The following is an 18,609-nucleotide window of genomic DNA, read 5'->3' on the forward strand; positions in this document are numbered from 1 at the left end:
TTGTTCAGGTATACGCAGTACTTCAATTTTAATAAAATAATGATTTTAAAGATCGTTAAAAAAAAAAAAAATCTGGAAGTTTAGTGTGACTGAAGCAGTCTTATACATCACCCTAATACAGTTCACTGTAATAAGATGATATTGTCACATTTTAGGAGATGGAGGCTTTATTTATCACCATAGAACGCATCATCAAACAGCATTGTACCTCGTTATTTCGGAGGCTTCTTCACCCCGATACTGTACCCTCTCACGTGACATGCACTCTCGTGCTATATATCCATATGCAGTATAACATGGTTCTCAGAAGTATTATGAAGGCCATTTGTGTTCTACAGTGTTCAAGTGCATAATTCAATTTAAATAAACGTTTAAAGAGGTTTAAAAGCATATAAATTAATTAATTCTGGGTTTTACCGCCTTTTTACCCAGTGTCCATTATACCACCTTATCTAACATGTTACATTAGTTCTTCCTACCTGTTGTTTGTGTCCTTTATAACATCCTTAAAACCAGTAAGTTTCCTGTTTGGAATGATTTTCAATTTTGTTTCACTGCTAGACAGGCAGACATAGTAAAGATATTTTTTATTTCATTCCTCTCTGCGCATGTGTGATCAGGACGAATTCAGAGCCAAAGTACGGGAAAACGGCAAACTTGTCTTCCTATTCATACTCCGATTCATGTTCAAAATATAACATTTAAATTTAAATAAGTTGTTTCTCGATCATAAACTGACAATCGTAAACTGATCAGATGGACAGATGGACAGATGTTCAGTGTATGACCTTCACAGTGGTTAGAATGACTTTTGATATGTTAATTCCTAAAAAATCGAACATAAAAGGATCAAAATTCAGTTATTAAAAATGGTTGGTCCACGGAGAGGCCACCCTCGAACTAATCATGCATTGACTGATATATTTCTACACAAATACAAAAACAATTGTAAATTGTTGATTCACATTTATCCACATGTCCACCCATATTCATACAATGAATGTATAAACATTGTCACAAGGACATACCTATGTGGTCTTAATTATTTAGTGCGAGAATCTCCCTTTACCATCCATTTTTACCCTCACCAAAGGAGAGGGTATTGTGTTTGGGTCCGTTTGTCTGTCTCTTTGTTTGTTTGTTTGTCCGCAAAGAACTTTAGTGTTTTTCTCTGCAACCGCTTGTTGGATTGAGACTAAATTTTCACCATTGGTGTGACTACTAATGCAGAATATTTTAATGATAATTATGACATCATAGGTCACGTGGTGTGGCAGCCATGTTGGAAAAATGAGAAAAAATTGGACCTCTATCTCTGAAACCGCACAAAGGAAAAAAATTAACTTGGCAAATAGCATGTACTTCTCATGCGGAAAAAGTGTGATTTTTTTAATGACATCATAGGTGCCTTTGTTATGATGTCATTATTCCATATGTGGAACGCAACATCTGATCAGTATAAAAAATTTTCAGGGTCATCTAGGGATAAAATGGTCTGCAGAAAAAATTTTTGATGACGTCATCAATCACGTGATTCGGCAGCCATATTTAAAAAAAAAAAAAGCTTCAAAAATGTTCTTCTCTGAAGTGGCTGAACATATCGAGGTGAAACTTTACACGTATGACCGCTAATTATCGATGAGAAACAAAAGGTTCACAAAAGGACATATTATGTCATAGGTCACATGGTCACTGATATAAATAAACAAACATCCCACCGTCCCTCCTGCAAGGGACTCGGGTAGCCAGGGGAACATCACTTCCCGAAGTAGGAGTGAGGCTCCTAACCCCTGTGGGTAAATTCAGTCATGATGAAGTCAATACCGCCACGTGTTGCATTGACAGACGGATGCCAAAAAGCTGATTGCTAATGAAACACACCTCAGCACTTGCAGGGGCCTGTTCATTTGCCAAGTTTCTTGTAGAGCGCTCACCAAGTGGCTTAAGCTTTCAAGCAGGCACCCAACAAAACAGTTGATAAGGAATGACCGGCTTGGCAAGCGATAGCAAGCTAATTGATAATGGAACACACACCAGGAACAGCGCGACATGGTACACATTTACAAAAATTGTCTGCGTCGCCCCACCTTCGGAACTCCTGGTGAGGGGGGCAAATGAAGTTGCTAGAACCTCTGCCATATGACCCGTCGTCTCCTTGGCACGTTTACTTGGTTGAGATTGCATAAGTAACGATCAAATACATTGGCGTCAGACAGACATACGCCAAATTGCATATTTTAGTGTGATCACAGGTTGACAGGGCTCATGGGGGCACCACTGGGCCACTATTGCATTTTACATGGGCCACCAAATGATGAACGCCACCTCTGTGTGTATGCGCATATCTTACAAATAATTTCTAGTGTTTGTGTGTTACTCTTTGACGGCTGAACCGTAGCACCTTGAGGCCCCGATCTCCACCAAATTGTAATGTGGTACCCAGGGTAAGGTCATTGGCACAAACCCCACACCCACCCCAACTCGAGGCAATTCTCTGTATGTGTGTTTGTATGTCTGAAAAGCAAGAAACTGACCAAATTAGGAAATGAGGCCATTTGGGCCATCATTGCCGCGGTACACTCTCGGGTTAATTTTTGCTACAGTTTTAAACATCATTCTTCTTGATGGTTTACTGAAGTCGAAGTAACTCGATCTTGATTGTGTGACCCAGTTTGGGTGGGGTACCCGGCGCTGCACAGGAAAAAACTACGTAGGGGTTCCAGCACATGTACATTTAAAATTTGAAATCTTGTAAATATTTTCAAGTCTTTGTACATTTGTTTTATGCTTTTTTGTGTGTGTTTGTTTGTGACTGTTTCATGGCCAAACTGTAGCTCCAAGCAAAGTTTGGAAGTTGGTACTTCAGAATCTGGGCAAGGTTTTAAACTACTGCATGAATTGGTATTGGATTGAATGCCATTTTGAGGCCACCAAAGGCCGTTATAAAGTGTGTACTGGGATTTGAGGTCAGACTTGCCATCATTGAAGTGTGACAGATATTAAATAAAGTTGTTGAGTAAAAATACAAATAAATTTTAAAATGTACAGAAACGAGTAATAGAAAAAAAACATTTTTTAATGTAAAAAGATGTAGGGATGCAAAAATGTACACAAACAAGGTAGGGATGGTCACAAGAATGGAAACTATCAACACACACTATCATTACAAATGGATAAAGGGATGGACAGGGAACAACCGTTATTAGGAAGGAATCTTGTCCAACCCATACATCCTTTCCTGTCCCCCATCCCTCCCCTTCATTACACACATTTGGAGGATTGGGGTTTAAAAAATATAATAATTTTCATCGTCCCAGGGATTCATGATGGGGTGGGCAGGGCGGGGGGGCACCCCAATTTCTTTATGGATGTCGCACAGATCAACACTTAGAAAACCCAGTCTGTTTAATCTAATATCAGATGGATGGACGGCGATCTGCCAAAACAAATGATGACTGAAAAAGAATACACATTTATTTATAAATAAATAATGACGACGGAAACAGGGGAAGGCAAACAAAACGATAACATTGCAACCCCAAAGGAAAACATGCTTGTCCATCCGAACCCATGGTCTACATACACTTAGTTTAAGCCTTATTGAGACAAATCCATACTCGGAGATGGAGATGGAGCAAGGGAGAAACAAAATAAGCTGTCGTTAAAGCGTCGGACTTTTCTTCCCTCTGGCTGGTGAGAGAACCCATCTTTATGGACAGGGTAACTCCCTTACCTTTGTGATTTATCACTTGTAACACCTGCTTCCACCGGGTCACGCGATATGATACACATTCACTTCGGAAGAATTTGGGTCCCCCCCTCCCCCGCCATGAACCCCAGGGACTATGAAATTTGCACCTAAAACCCTCCCATGCACCGTGAGTACAACCACCAGTTTACAACTCATTCCGTCGAGCTATTTAGGAATGCATAGAAATAAAACGAACAAACGGACACTTCTCGAGTTATATACAGAATGATTTCTATGTCGGTCTGATATGCCGAAGGTACTTTGTAAGAGTACTTCGTATGTTTCCATCATTATCTTGATGCGTCCTGTTGGACTGCCTGAATCTTTAATGGAGCACATTGCTCACTCACCCTTCCAGGGTGATCTTTCTTGCATCCCTTTCTTTGTAAAAAAAAAAAAAAAAAACTGGCATCAATCAGATTCTCACATAAGGCATTTGATCAATACGGTTGATAAAGAGTGCCCAGTTGAGGGATGAGAAGAGAATGCTTTCCTGTTATACCGCTGGTTAGTTTCTGTGGTTAACACTCAGTGCCCCGCTCTGATTCCGGAATGAGCAGGGATCCAGTTATGGGTTGAAAATATTTTGGTCGATATGCTGACTCGATATCCCATTTGTATAGGTACCCAACAAGCAGCCAAGTGTCATCCAGGTTCCGACACCGAGTGGAGGCAGCACAGGAGTCGTTTCAACTACTCTATCCCGGGTTAAGGTTCTTAAGAGTGAGGCGTTACCTTCAGTTGGAGCTCAAGGGGCTTTAGACCTCGGCAGTAAGGCAAATAATTTCCTGCGCACCTCGTTGGAGAAGACGGAAACACCGGAAGTACTTCGGACGAAGAAGGTGAGAGAAAATGTCTGAAATTTTCGTTGACAGTTTACTGGTTGAGCAGTATTGTGGATTTAACGTTAACTTTCTTTTGTCAGTCGTTCTGTGTTCAAGTTTTTCAATGCTGCGCCATAAAACCCTCGGAATATTGACCAAAGCTTGTGCAAGAAACCATTGCAGTTCCTTACAAAGGAAAATTGTGACTGTGATTGAGGCCATTGTTGCTTTCCCTGTGCTTTTGACGGTGCGTGGGTAGAAATACGTTTGGTACCGATGTGCTCAGCAAGGATATCGTCGTGGAGATTCCGACTTACTGACTCTGACGTAGCGACAAAATTATTACTGAAAATACTTGTTTGTGCTGATGTATTCATTCAAAGGATGCAAACCAGAGTACTGTGAACCACCGGCAGAAAATATGTTGCTCAACTTGTCCGATTATAACAACGGACGTAAAGTTGCTTTCTCGATCCATCTGATGTTGCTGTTTGTTTAAGAGTCGTAATTCCAATTTTGGGAAGCAGGTATTGATCTGTCGTTGCCTTCCCAATTATAGTCAGATAAATAATTTGGATTTTTTTTTTTCCCCATGGTGCCAATACACAGACTTTCTATTTTCTAAAGGCACAATGGAACTTGTATCCTCCATAATTAAGTGGTAGTACATCGGACCACCAATTTAACATCCCCTTATACAGGATGGCTTACTTTGATGAAACACCGTGCCCCTGAGTTTGAAGCAGCCGAATGAGCTTGTTGTTGCATATTATCCTGTTAATTCAACCCAGACTAGATTCCTCATCAGCACATCTGCTAAAATCTGAGATATCCTGTCAATCAGAGGGATATGTAGGAAGCAGAATATGGCTTATAGCCGCTGCCTGTGCCACAGCATGTTGAACTTTTCCTTTGTCGCATTTTGCGGACCCATGCTCTTGAACAGAGCATTGGAACTGCCAAAGCAGTTTTTCCTTGGCTATTTGGCACAATCTTGGACGGGTTGCCACTCCGACCATTTCTTGGAGCACAGCTGTGCCACTGATGCTGTGCCCCTCTACCAGTACACTGGTACTCATTTCACCAACCTCAGGAGGATGACAGGCTGAGTCGACCCCACCTGGTGTTAATTCAGCAGCCAACGGGGCTCGAACTTGGGACCCTAGGGTCCCAAGCCTGCCACCCGAACCACTAAGCCAACACTAGGCTTTTAGTTGCATTTAGGGGTATGTGATAAGATTAATGATGTTCGACTTGGCCACATTCCAAGTTTAGAGACTGCAACCGATGAGAATGCCAAGAGGTCACTTTATTATCCAGTGATGAAATGCCACTCAATTGAGTGAGGATGCTATTGTTTCCATCCCTGTGCCCCCAACCTAAGGATCAGTTCCATAAGGATTTTCCATGTGTTCTTAAGCAGCAGCAGACTTACAGGAAGGTGGCTGCTGTAGATGTTTCCCCTGCTGTGGTCTCCACGGTGGTGGAAAATCAGAAACCTCGTTTCACCACACCATCCAGTGTGAATCGGCCTGAGAAGATTGTGGTGACAGGTGTGCGACCTTCACTGGCCCCACTATCTCAGCAAACCAGTTACTCTTCCACGGATGAACGGAAGGCCTCGCTTATCCCGACTCGAGCCCAGCAAAAAGTGACTTGCCCACCGTATAGCAGCATGAGCAGCTTTCTCTCCCACATGCTGGCAAAACATCCTCCAAATGGTAACATTTCTTCTGTTATCCAACAAGCACCTTTGGCCCTTGTGAAAACAAAGCCTCAAGAAGCAGCGACCGCAACTGCTGGGTCAATGGCCGCCACAAGCCTCATTGATGCGAAACCACAAGATTTGAGCACCAGCCGTGGCCAGGCAGCTCCTGCAGTGGCATCTGCAATTACAACTGCAACACCGTCCCTTCCTCTGTGTAGCAGTCGGATTTTCCCGCCATCCGCACACCCTCCTGCTAAAGCCGCTGCAACACCAGCTATTGCTTATGCCAAGGGAAGAAATGGTGGACCTCCAGAGCCAGGTCTGTGTTCAGCTGGACCCGCCGGGAGTCTGACTGACACCAACCAGGGCACGGCGTTACACCTTGTTAAGAGCACGTTACCATGCATTACCGAGTCTAAGAACAGGCTTGTGATCGACCAAACCAGACAGCATTTTCCTGCAGAGGCAACAGGGAGCCGTCTGCAGGCCACAAAGTCTTTTAACCACAGTAGCGATGATTCCGATGACACAGATGATGAAATTGAAGATGACGATGAAGAGGAAGAAGAGGATGGGGATGAAAGTCCTTCAGGTGAGATTTATTGATGATTAATTTTCCATGCATTCTTAACAATTGACTTAAAAAATAAAAAATTCTTGTTTGAATATGGAAAATACTGATTATTTCTTAAATATTCATACATTATATTTGCAAACCAAATTTTCATTCAGTAGCATGTTCTATGTTTTCAAATGTTTAAATCTGACTTATTTGAACAATGTTGTCGACGGGCTGGCTATGTGTAGTTAAGTTTCCGATTTCGCTTCCTTCCTAGATTCTGACTCCGATACGGAGAGTGAAAACAATGGTGTCGAAAAGGCCTCCGACATTCGAGGTGAACGCACACGTCGGAGAACCCCTCCGATCACATCCTCATCCCAACCGGAGCATTCGATACAGTCTGCAGTGTTGATGACACCACTCGGTTACCACAGCTATGCTGCAATGCAGACTTCTTCCTGTTCACTGTCCACCCTCGTGCAGGGCCTGCCTCCGGGCAGTGCTCTTGGTCATCGCTCCGATTCTGCAAGCAGGCCTGACAGTAAGTGTGCACAAGAGACGGCAGCCAGACAATCCCAAAAACTTGATATGCTATGTGCTTCATGTGAAAAACCTTCATTATCTCATTGACTGTACAACTGGTGGATTGAACGGATCAAGTTAAATGACAGTGCTGTACAAATTGATACTGGGTGTCACTTTTACAAACTTTGCAGAAACCCAAATTCTGTAGTTTCTTTGATGTAAAAACTAATGGATAGTTCTTCACCAATATTTGTCACTTGTATGCACCGGTGGCATGGGTGTTCACTGCGTTGATGTTTGTGAGTGTGACCCCCTGATAACCCTGCACAATTGTGCAAAACCAACCATGGTTTAGATTCATTGTTATTGTCCACTCTTTCACAACTCTTTTGAAGTTATACTGGGTGTATACATTATTTTTGTTATTTTATTATGGGACATGCGCATTTGCAACAGCATTATGGGACATAGGCATTTACATCTTGGCTCCTACACTCGATGGTGCATCTGTAGGTCAGGTCAGGTCAGGTCAGGTATGGGAGCATGCGCCAGAGCTACGCATTGCTGCATCCACTTTCTGCCGGAACTCCAGGGGCCTCCGTCTGGCCATCCCCCAGGCAGATGTCTGGCCCATCCCCATCTCCTTGAGATGCCAATCAACCTGCCTCAACCACGAGTCACGTGGTCAAGGCTCCCTCATGAGGAGGCTCCCCTTTGTCTCCACTCACGAGGCTCCCTCGCTGAGAGAATCTGGTGAGCAGGATCAGGGTCAGGAAAACGAGCCACATGTCCATACAGCCGCAGCTGACTATACAGGACTATACAGGTAAGAAATCTCATCTGAGTCTCTTTCAGCAACCGCTCATTGGACACAGTCTGACCAGCAATAGCCAAGGATTCTCCGATGAGACCTGGTACCGAAGGAGTTGAGTCTCCTTCTGAGATCCTTAGTCAGAGTCCAAGTCTGGAGAGCAATTCTGGAAGCACCAATAACTTAAAGACTTAAAGACCAATAACTGAAGACTTGGACTTTTGTCCTTCCGCACAGGTACTGATAACACCACACCCCATGATCCAATGAATCCATGACTCCCCAGGCCCGATTCAGACATCTCGTGACCTCTGGCTCACAGGCAGCAGAGACATGAATATCACTTCCAAGGTAAGTGAATCTCTTTGTGACCTCAACATCCTCACCACAAACAGGTACAGACAAGATAGCAACATCCAATATGTCACTGAAAGCCTGGATCTTAGTTTTGACCCAGGAAACCCATTATCCCAGCGGCTCCGACTCCTCATTCAGCACCTCGAGGGTCCCCATAAGGATATCCAGCATTTCCGCAAAGATGACTGCATCCTCTGTGAAATCAAGGTCAGAGATCCTGGCATTTCCAAGCGATGCACCACAGCTTGATCTCTCTGGTGTTCAAGAAGACGGTGGCGAACCCTATCAAGAATTATCTGAGCAAAGAACTTTCCCGGCACTGAGAGCAGCATCACCCCCTCAGAAGTTGTTGCAGTCTGTGCGATCATCCGTCCCTTTCCAGAGAGAAAAAACAAGGCCCCTCTTCCAGTCAGTTGAGATGATGCCTGTGTTCCAAACAGAGCACAGAACTGCATGCAATGACACGAGAACAGCATTTCCACCAGCCGTGAGAAGTTCAGCATGGATGCCACAAATCCCATGAGCTTACTTCCTTTCAACCGGTTCACCCCAGCCTGTGATTCCACAAACGAAAGTGGTTCACAGTTGATGGGAGGGTCAGCAATAGGCATAGTAACATCCCTGACATCCAACTGAACAGCTGGTGGATCAGCCTGGTACAGCCGCTCAAAGTAACTGGCCCAGTGGGCCTTCACTTCAGACTCCTCTGTCAAGAGCCCACCACCCTCCGCTCTAACTGCAGTACATCAAGGAACAGGCTTGGAGGAATGCAAGGTGTGAATTCCCCTGTAAGCAGGACAAGAATCACTCGTCCACAAGTGATGCTGTACCTCTTCACAGATTCCTCACACATAGGCCTCCTTGTCCGCCATCAGTACACGTACAGTTTTACGCCTCAGCTCCCTGAAGAGCTCAGCTCTGCCATTACGAATGGCCCTGCAACTCTGGTTAATGGTATGCAGTGTCCTTGAGACACAAATTTCTTCTTCGCCCTTCAGTGAGTTCCAAGACATCCACCGGCAACATCAAGGTTGGTAGTCTTGAAGGCACTCCACGACTCTTCAGGATTCCCCAAAGCACCCAGACTCCTCAAATCCCCATTCAGACTGTTCGCAAACTCCTCAACTACCCCCTCATCCCTGAGCTTGCCAACATCCAGCCTAGGCTGGGATGGTACCATTCTCCTCGATTTAATCTGAAACTTCAGAGTTTCTACAACAAGTCTGTGGTTGGTGTTGAGGAACTGAGCACTCCAGTAGATCCTGCAGTTCTGGAGCATCCTCCAGCAACCATCAATGAGTACATTGTCAATCTCCTTTGCCACACCGCAAGCATTGGAATACGAAGTCCAGCGATGAGCCTGTGGATGCTGAAGCCATGAACCAGCCACCTTAAGTCCATGACGTCTTGCAAAGTCAAGGAACTTAGTGCTATTCTGGTTCACAGTTCCAGACCCATGGAGACCAACACATGCCTCATAACCATCCCCATCAGTGCCAGTCGAAGCATTGAAATCTCCCAAGACTGGAAGAGTGTCTCGCCTGGGGGCACTGACAACCACAGACTCGATCGTGCCATAGAATGCGTCCTTCATGGTGAGATCACTCGTCTCAGTCGGAGCACATTCAGAGACCAAGGAAATGACACCCAAGGAATGACGAATCCTCACTCTCATAATACGCTCGTTGGTGTTACCTCAATTATCATGAGAAGAGTCAGCTTATTGGACATAGCACTCCTTGAGCATGGTAACCATCAAAATGACCAGCCCATTAGTAGGTGTTTCCATTTCCAGCCCACCATGATCTCACTCTTCACCACTTTCTGGTCTCTGAACTTCAGAGAGTGCTGCAATACTGACGTTCAAATGCTGGAGCTCAGGATGATCATCCTCTCTTAGGGATAATTTTAAAGTGGAGAAATGGCGTACCTGTTCTGCATTTGGAGATTTTAATCTTTGGTATGCAGTACTTAGTTGAGGGTTTGCATAATTACTGGGATTGCAGCTGTGCTGCTGGTTCAGTGCCCCCTGTAGGTTAGGGCAAGAATTTGTAATTTGTTCAGAGTACCGGTGATAGCTCGCCTACTCTTCACGAAGGACACCGTGGGACCTTTAACGTCCACCAACTCGTGTTGGTCGACAAGACGTCCAGTTTCATGTCCATCCGAGGGATGGCACACGCATTGATTAATCACTCTGCCTGTGAAACACCAGGATGACAGTTTGTAACTGGGTTGGGGTCCAAACCCAGGCTAGACGGCTCAGGGGCAACTGCGTACTTCGAAGCCACCCTGTCACCACTAATTAGGAGATAATATGTTCCATACAACATTCAAGTCATGCCAAAGTTCTGCCAATTGGCAGATAATCTACTTTTTGTTTTCGTCAACAACTTTTGTTGATTATTTTCAACGAATTTCTAAACGATTTATTTATCTCTCTAATCCTCATACCGTGACAATTTTAACCATTTTTGCTGTTTTTGTTGGTTTCTTAAGAATGCTCGTTAAGAATGTTTTTTTTTTATTTCTTCATCAGTTATTCATTGGTACCCACATGTGTACAATTAATTTTATTTTGCACTCCACCCCTCCCCCCCTTCTCTTAAATCTCTATTAGTATGTCTGATAACAGGAGCTTTTACTAAAAAAATATTTGTCACTTCCTGAATACATAACTCGTGATGTAAGGATCACTTGTTTGAATTCCATATTCCGTGTTGCTGGTCCAACGTCTCTGAATATTTGATGTCCATCTTCTCCTGTATTGTCCTTGCAATTAATGTAAAAAATATCCAAGTGATTCCTGACGTCCTTGTTCATGATGTACGTCCAAGCATGAGCCATAGTGTACATTAGGGCAATTTAAACAAACACCTCTATCGATGCATTTCGCTATTAAAATGCAATATGCTTTTTGAGCCATTACTCGAAGACATCTAAGACCCAGAAGAGGGTTTAACAGATGCTTGTTATTTGTGCCGATCGAATTGCGAGTGTTGCTGGTATAAATGGTTCATGTTTTAGTGTGTTCTTATTGCATCTGTTCATTGCTGCTCGCACATTATAATGCTTGCCTCTAATAATACACAGTCCAACAGAATTGCCAAGTGTGTTTACATGTATTGTAATATATTATTCTATTACCCATAATTAGAGTCCCGTTCTTCCAAACACGACATTTCGCTCGAGTTGAGCTTTTTTTTTTCTTCTTTTTATTTTACTGCTTATAAGAAAAACCTTGAATTGTGTGTTTGTGGGATTTGTCATTTGCTTTAGCACGTAACATTTCGACGCCTTTTTAAAATAATTTTTGTTTGAGAATTTGAATGTTTTCAGGTACCAGAAATGTAAATATGTACGTGCCGTAAACCTCAATGCAGTTCGAGCAATAATAATCAACTGTTTGAAGATTTACAAAAGGGACGATGTGTTTGGGAATGGGATTTCATCTCTGGCTCGCTTCCTTTTCCATGCGAGGATGAATGAAATGCTACGGTACATGCATATTTCTAACCGTTCACAACATTAGAAACCCAAGGATTGCGAAGCTGTTTGTTTGTGCCGAAGATTTGTGCACATCCGTGTGGCTGTCCAAGTCGAGTGTTCATCTTTAAAATCTCCATCTCCTTTCCCTTCATCCTTTGAATTGCACTTTTATTTTAGCTTCTTCAAAAAAGGGAGTTAACCGCCACTTTCCACATCTCTTCCCTCCTTTCATGTTGTTTGTTGGTCCCTTGTCTTTTTGATCACTATCCTTCGCTCAGTTTATAGTTTGATCCTTTTAACCTTTACCCTTGACCTTTTTCATGAGCTATGTGGCTGGAATTTTATAAATCAAATATTTGACCCTTTCCAAGTCTACCAAGTCCAGGCTGATTGTCCAAATGCATTCATCCATCCCTTTATTCTCCCAAACGTAGGATTGTCTCCCTCTGTCCGTTGTCTTGTCCTTCTCACTGCAGGCTTTAAAATGCACTGCCCATCACTACCTCATGCTCTCATGACCCATGACCTGACACACCTCACGTTGCATTCACTTTGATTTGTTTTCATGAGTCAAATTCAAAATTAACTTTTAACCACTGGCTTGATCCGAGTAATTGTTTGCCATGAAATTCCCGTTTAATTTGACTTACATATTAATTTCTTGCAATGCTGTAGTTTGTTTGTATTTTTGCACTTTTCCTTTAATAATACTCCTGAAACAGTTTGGAATTTTTTTTCTCCATTTCGTCGTAAAGACATTCGGAGGATGGTTTATCCCATCCCCCCCTCTAGAATCTTTTACATTTCCATTCAGTAATACAATGATTATTTTATCGAGTTCTATTATTTGCCTATCGCAAGCCCATAAGGAGGCTTAATATAGCTGCTCTGGGAGGTCATAAAACTTGATACATTTCCAGGATAAAGCTCATGGTTCTTGTTATGAATACCCACGATGTGTATTACATCACGAACAAATGTCAATGGAGAGTGCAAATACTGGAAGTGAATATGTTCATTGAGCAGAATTAACCATGGATGATGCATTCAAATTCATAGCCTGGTGTTGGCGCAGTGGTTAGGGCAGCGGCTTGGGATCCAAGAGGTCCTGAGTTCAAGCCCTGTTGGGCCACTGAATTAATACACCAGGGGGTTAACTCAGCCTGTCATCCTTCCGAGGTCGGCGAAGTGAGTACCAGTATACTGGGCCGGTGTATACCCCGGTTAAAATAGGTGTACCATATCCCTGCGTTGAAAGAGGCGACCAGGATTGCGTCAGGAAGGGCATCCGGCGTAAAACATGTGCCAAATCACGATGCGGATCATACGGATGATCCGCTGTGGCGACCCCTAATGGGAGCAGCCAAAAGAAGAAGAAGAAGAAGATGCATTCAAATTCATATGTGCATACATTTACACACACACACACACACACACACACACACACACACACACACACACACACACACACACACATACATACATACATACATACATACATACATACATACATACATACATACATACATACATACATACATACATACATACATACATACATACATACATACATACATACATACATATACATACATATACATACATATACATACATACATACATATACATACATATATACATATATATATATATATATATATATATATATATATTTCGAGAATAATTATTTCTTCCAGGAGGCTCGGAATATATTATAAATCACAACCTGTTCACTGTTTTATTTCACCTGGTTCAGAAATGCATTCGAGTTAATATATTGCCTCGATATATTTGTTTGTTATGAAAGCTTTGCCATATATTGTGGTTTTACTCGTGTATATCAAATTATGCCTGGTGTTGGCTTAATGGTTAGGGTGGTCGGCTTGGGATCCGAGGGTCCTGAGTTCAAATCCTGCTCAGCTGTGGAATTAATACCAGGTGGGGTTAACTCGGACTGTCATCCTTCCGAGGTCGGCAAAATGAGTGCCAGCATGCTGGTATACTGTATCGGAGTGGCGACCCGTCCAGGATTGCGCCCAATAGCCAAGAAGACTGCTTAGGCAGCACCAACACTCTGCATAGAGTATGGTCCCAATGGATGGATATCAAAGTACAAGTTCATTACGGTACGTGTAAAATTTAATTGAGCATCCATAGTGCCGAGTTGGGGGTATCATTTGTAATCTGCCTGCCGTCCGGTCTGTGTATATTAGTGTTTCGTAAGAACAAAATATTGTTGCGAATTCGCGCCCGCCGGCGTGCGAGCGGCCACGTAACTCGAATCGCGGCACGTCGCCCACCGGACGGACAATTCTGTCGTGACCCTCTCGGACTAACGCCGGGATCTAGTCACGGGTGGGCCTTTCGGCCTCACCACGATCGTGCCAATCGGCCCCCCACGTGGGATAGGGTTGATCGCCAAACTCGACCTACCTAAGTACCCACGCGGAGGGTAGACCGGGCGATCGCACCTCGCCGCAGGTCGACTCCGGACACGGGCCACTTAAGCGACCCGTTCCGTACTAGCGGGATAACCGAGCGGTGTTATTGTCGGCCTCGACGGTTCCGATTAATTATCGGGCGTATTAAGCCCACTACCAACCCTTTACGTGAAGCAAGATGGAGATTCAATTAAAGAAAAGACGAAGCGAAATGGGAAAAACAGTTCAACATAAGGCACATTTATTCCGCGGCACACGGAGAGCACACATATACAATTACAACAATTATGCACCAAAAGCAGATGTTACAAAAGAAACACAACAATGCAGATCCACTACCGACTACACGAGCACACGGCAACACTTACACAGTTTTACTTTACAGACAGCGCCGACAACACATTTACTCAAAAGCAAAAGAAAAGGGCCACCCTCAAAGACATGGGGGGAAAAGGGGCCTGTGGACCGCGAGACCAGGTGGATCCTACCCGTGTCTTGTGATGAGCCGCAAATGTCCCGGCGCCCCGACTCCGCGCTCCTCCACGGGTTTCGTTGGCACTGCTTGGAGTGGGGTGGGAACGGGGCCCCCTTTTCGCACTATCTCAGCGCGGGGGGAAAAAAGGGGGGAATTGTTGATGCTCTGGGGAAAGAGGATAGCTGGCTTGCTTGGGTCCCGCGCCGAGCGACTCCACTGCGACATCGTCGCCGACCGCCGTCTTCCTTGCCTCGGACCCGAGCTATTCGATCTCCTCCCCAATTCTCCTCAGCCGACTGTAGCAAACCACCTCGACCGCGCTCCAGGCTTCAGGCTTCCCCTCTCTGCAGCTCCCCGACAGACTCCGAACCCCGACAGACTGCCACTCTCCAGACCCGACTTGACTCACGGCTCCACAGACTGCTCCTCTCCACACCCGACTTGACTGCCTCGACTTTTTCTCCAACTCCGACTGCCTCCAACTAACTGCCTCGAACTCAACTCCAACTCAAAACTGACTAAATTCGCCCCGCGCTCGGCACTTTATAGTCTGGCAGGAGAACCCATATGCAAATTTCTGGATCAGAACGAGCTCGGGGGTGGAGCCACGCTCGCCCATTGGACGGAGAAAAAGGGGCGTGAGTCTCCCCTGATCCTCGAATTTGCATATATCGATTCTACACCGACGTGCCTGGAGGCGGGGCCAAACCGCCCCGTGCTTGCTGATTGGACGGATCAGAAGTGGGCGTGTATCATTCCTGATCTGACTTCTCCTCGGAAAGGCCGCTCTTTGCACCTGTGGCTCGGCGCGCGTCCCGCACGAGGCCAGGACAGCCTGACGCTCGGTGCCCACAAGCGGTGCGGGAATGGCCGCAGAAGGAGAGGCGAAGGTGGTGGAGGGTTTAAAGTGGTGGTCCATGGCCATGGTGACGTTTGGAATGGCGGTGATGCGATGTTTGCGGGAGCGAGTTGTGAAGATAAAGGTCGTGGCTGTTGGCGTTGTTGTTGTTGTGAAGCGGCGTTGTGGTTGGTGGTTGTTGTGTGATGGCGGTTAAGACGTGGTTGGTTCAAAATAAAGATAGAACAGAAAAACGGCTATCTTAAAGGGTCGCAGCCCGAATGAATCACATTTATTCCCTCTAAACAACGGGTTTGGGGCTAACTACACATGTACTTACAGAGATATCTCACCTACAGGACCTGAATGGTGGTTTGCGAATTTCCTCAACCGCAACAATATCAAACACGAAGTGTCAAATTTTGATAAGATTGTCCAGGCGGTGTTTCTCTCCGGACATGTCCAGGCGGTTTTTTTTCTCCGGACGTGTCTGAGCAGTGTTTCTTTCCGGACGTGTCAGAGCAGTGTTTCTTTCCGGATGTGTCCCAGCAGTGTTTCTTTCCGGACGTGTCCACGCGGTGTTTTTTTCCGGACGTGTCCGAGTGTTGTTTTTTTCCGGACATGTCCAGGCGATGTTTCTTTCCGGACATGTCAAACACAGTTTTTTTTTTTTTAATCTCCGGACATGTCTGGGCAATGTTTACCTCCGGACGGTGTTTGTCTCCAGACATGTCTGGATGATGTTTGTTCCAGACATGTCTGGGCGGTGTTTGTCTCCAGACATGACTGGACGATGTTTGTTCCGGACATGTCTGGGCGGTGTTTGTCTCCAGACATGACTGGACGATGTTTGTTCCGGACTTGTCTGGGCGGTGTTTGTCTCCAGACCTGCCTTCCCTTCCCCTCCCTTGTCTCTCTTTCCACCTCCACCTTCTCTTTCCCCCCCCCTCCTCACTCTCCCTTCTTCTCTTTCTCCCCCCCTCCCCTTCTTTTCCTCCCTCCACCCCTCTCCTAGTATTCCGGCAGTGAAACAACGGGTGGTATTTGCTAATTTAAAATAAATAAACAATTTTGTAAATGCAACACTTGTTTGACAAACCTTTTAGATGTTTTTCCCCTTTTCCCTTTTTCCCCTCCATCAAAATCCCTTTTTCCCCTCCATTGTTTCAAATGGCTTTTCATTTACATAACGATATGCTGATTTTGTTTGATGTAATGATCCTGCATGTAATCTGTGTACAATCTCTTCTGGGAGCTTTAGATTCAGTGAGATTTACAAAATAAATATTCAACGCTTCGATGCTCACTTTCACTGCCACGAGAGTCCTTGTCGAGATTGTTAAAAGTGTTGAGATTGATTACATGTGGATGTTGAATGTCAAGTGAGGAGGTAACATTTTTAAATGTAGGAGACAGGAAGGAAGGAAGAAAGAGAAAAAAGAAAGTTGAAGTAAGAGGGACGGCAATGTATGGGAATGAAAGTTGCGAATGGAGTAAAATGACTCCACTTTTCGCATGCATAATTTCTCGATTATTTCCGAATGACATTCAATGAACCCACTGTTTGGCAAGTTGTATGTTGGTCAGTAGGTTGCGGTCACCATTAGGGAAGGACGAGTGATGTTGCAATTTAACGAGCAGTATTCCTCTAAGAATGTGGATAAAATTGTTATTTTCTGTAGCTCTTGCAGGAGCAGGAGCAGGATGATGGAATGATCTTCAGTAGCAGTTGCGTCACTCGTGCTGAACCAAGGCATAGAGTGAAAAAGCACAGCTGAATTGGGTAGTCATAATATGTCACGGCTGGTAGTTGACAGGCAGTTGGCACAAGGTTGATGTTGGTTGGTGTTTGGCTGCTGCCAATACCATGACGGTTTAAACACGAACGTGAGGATAGAGAACACGTATCCAAATTGACATCCTTTTGTTAATCTCGTTTGCAGTTTGGGAAATTAAAATAATTATTATAATACACGTACGCAGTGTATGTAAAATTATAATAATATACATCTACACACACACACACACACACACACACACACACACACACACACACACACACACACACACACACACACACACACACACACACACACACACACACACACACACACACACACACACACACACACACACACACACTCTCTCTCTCTCTCTGACATTTTTTTGATGAGGAGGGATGGGCTGCATGGCAGTACAACAACTCTAAAGCTCATTGCCAAACAGCCCCTTTTTACCATGATGCTCCATGTCATTTGATTTAACCTTCTGTTCACCACCATTCACAGATGTTACCACAATAATTATTTAATTAGTCTGCATTAAAAAATTAAAGAAAATGCATGCAATTGTTCAATGAAGATCGGTTCAAATTATTTTGCATTCCAATATGTTTGCACTTATTTCAGTAACTGTCATTCAGATGGTTCAATAAAACCTTTGTTCCGACCCATCTTTCTGGATAATTTGAATTGTTTTCCCCTTGATTGCTGCCATTTTCAGGTGCGGCTAAGAAGCGCAAAGTGGTGGACCAGAGGCAACTTCAAAACCCGCTGGATCACGGGTAAGTGAGAAGAAATGCAACCATGCTACACATCTGTTCCCGTCTATGTTGCGGCTTTGATTGTAATCCGAGGAAAGAAATTTCAAACCATTCTTATCTGCTTCTGCTCTAAAAGTAATCTCCGGACAGCTGAACCTGCCTTGTGAAAATGACTGTTGTTGGTTCATGGCTCTCTAAGCACTGAGCTTCTGCAGTTTTATCTGTATCACCGAGCAGATGAATTGCGTGTAACCTGAAGTCGTTTAGTAACAGGACACAGTGTCAC

General features: G+C 44.4%; 1 protein-coding gene across 20 annotated transcripts in view; it reads left to right on the forward strand.

Annotated features, from left to right (window-relative positions):
* BAZ2B (bromodomain adjacent to zinc finger domain 2B) overlaps window positions 1-18,609 on the forward strand; it is a 385,196-nt gene that overhangs the window by 158,183 nt on the left and 208,404 nt on the right. For 18 of the 20 annotated variants that reach the window (XM_085873227.1, XM_085873230.1, XM_085873237.1 and 15 more), the window contains exons 8-11: window positions 4,375-4,593; window positions 5,960-6,875; window positions 7,120-7,386; window positions 18,284-18,344. In XM_085873227.1, coding sequence (XP_085729353.1) covers window positions 4,375-4,593; window positions 5,960-6,875; window positions 7,120-7,386; window positions 18,284-18,344 — 1,463 coding nt within the window. The remainder of the gene's footprint in view (window positions 1-4,374; window positions 4,594-5,959; window positions 6,876-7,119; window positions 7,387-18,283; window positions 18,345-18,609) is intronic. The other 2 variants (XM_085873224.1, XM_085873226.1) reach the window with 2 other exon arrangements.

This window comes from Eptatretus burgeri, chromosome 3 (assembly GCF_056783735.1).
Source record: "Eptatretus burgeri isolate ZD-2024b chromosome 3, Ebu_testis_v1, whole genome shotgun sequence".
NCBI classification, from domain to species: Eukaryota; Metazoa; Chordata; class Myxini; order Myxiniformes; family Myxinidae; genus Eptatretus; species Eptatretus burgeri.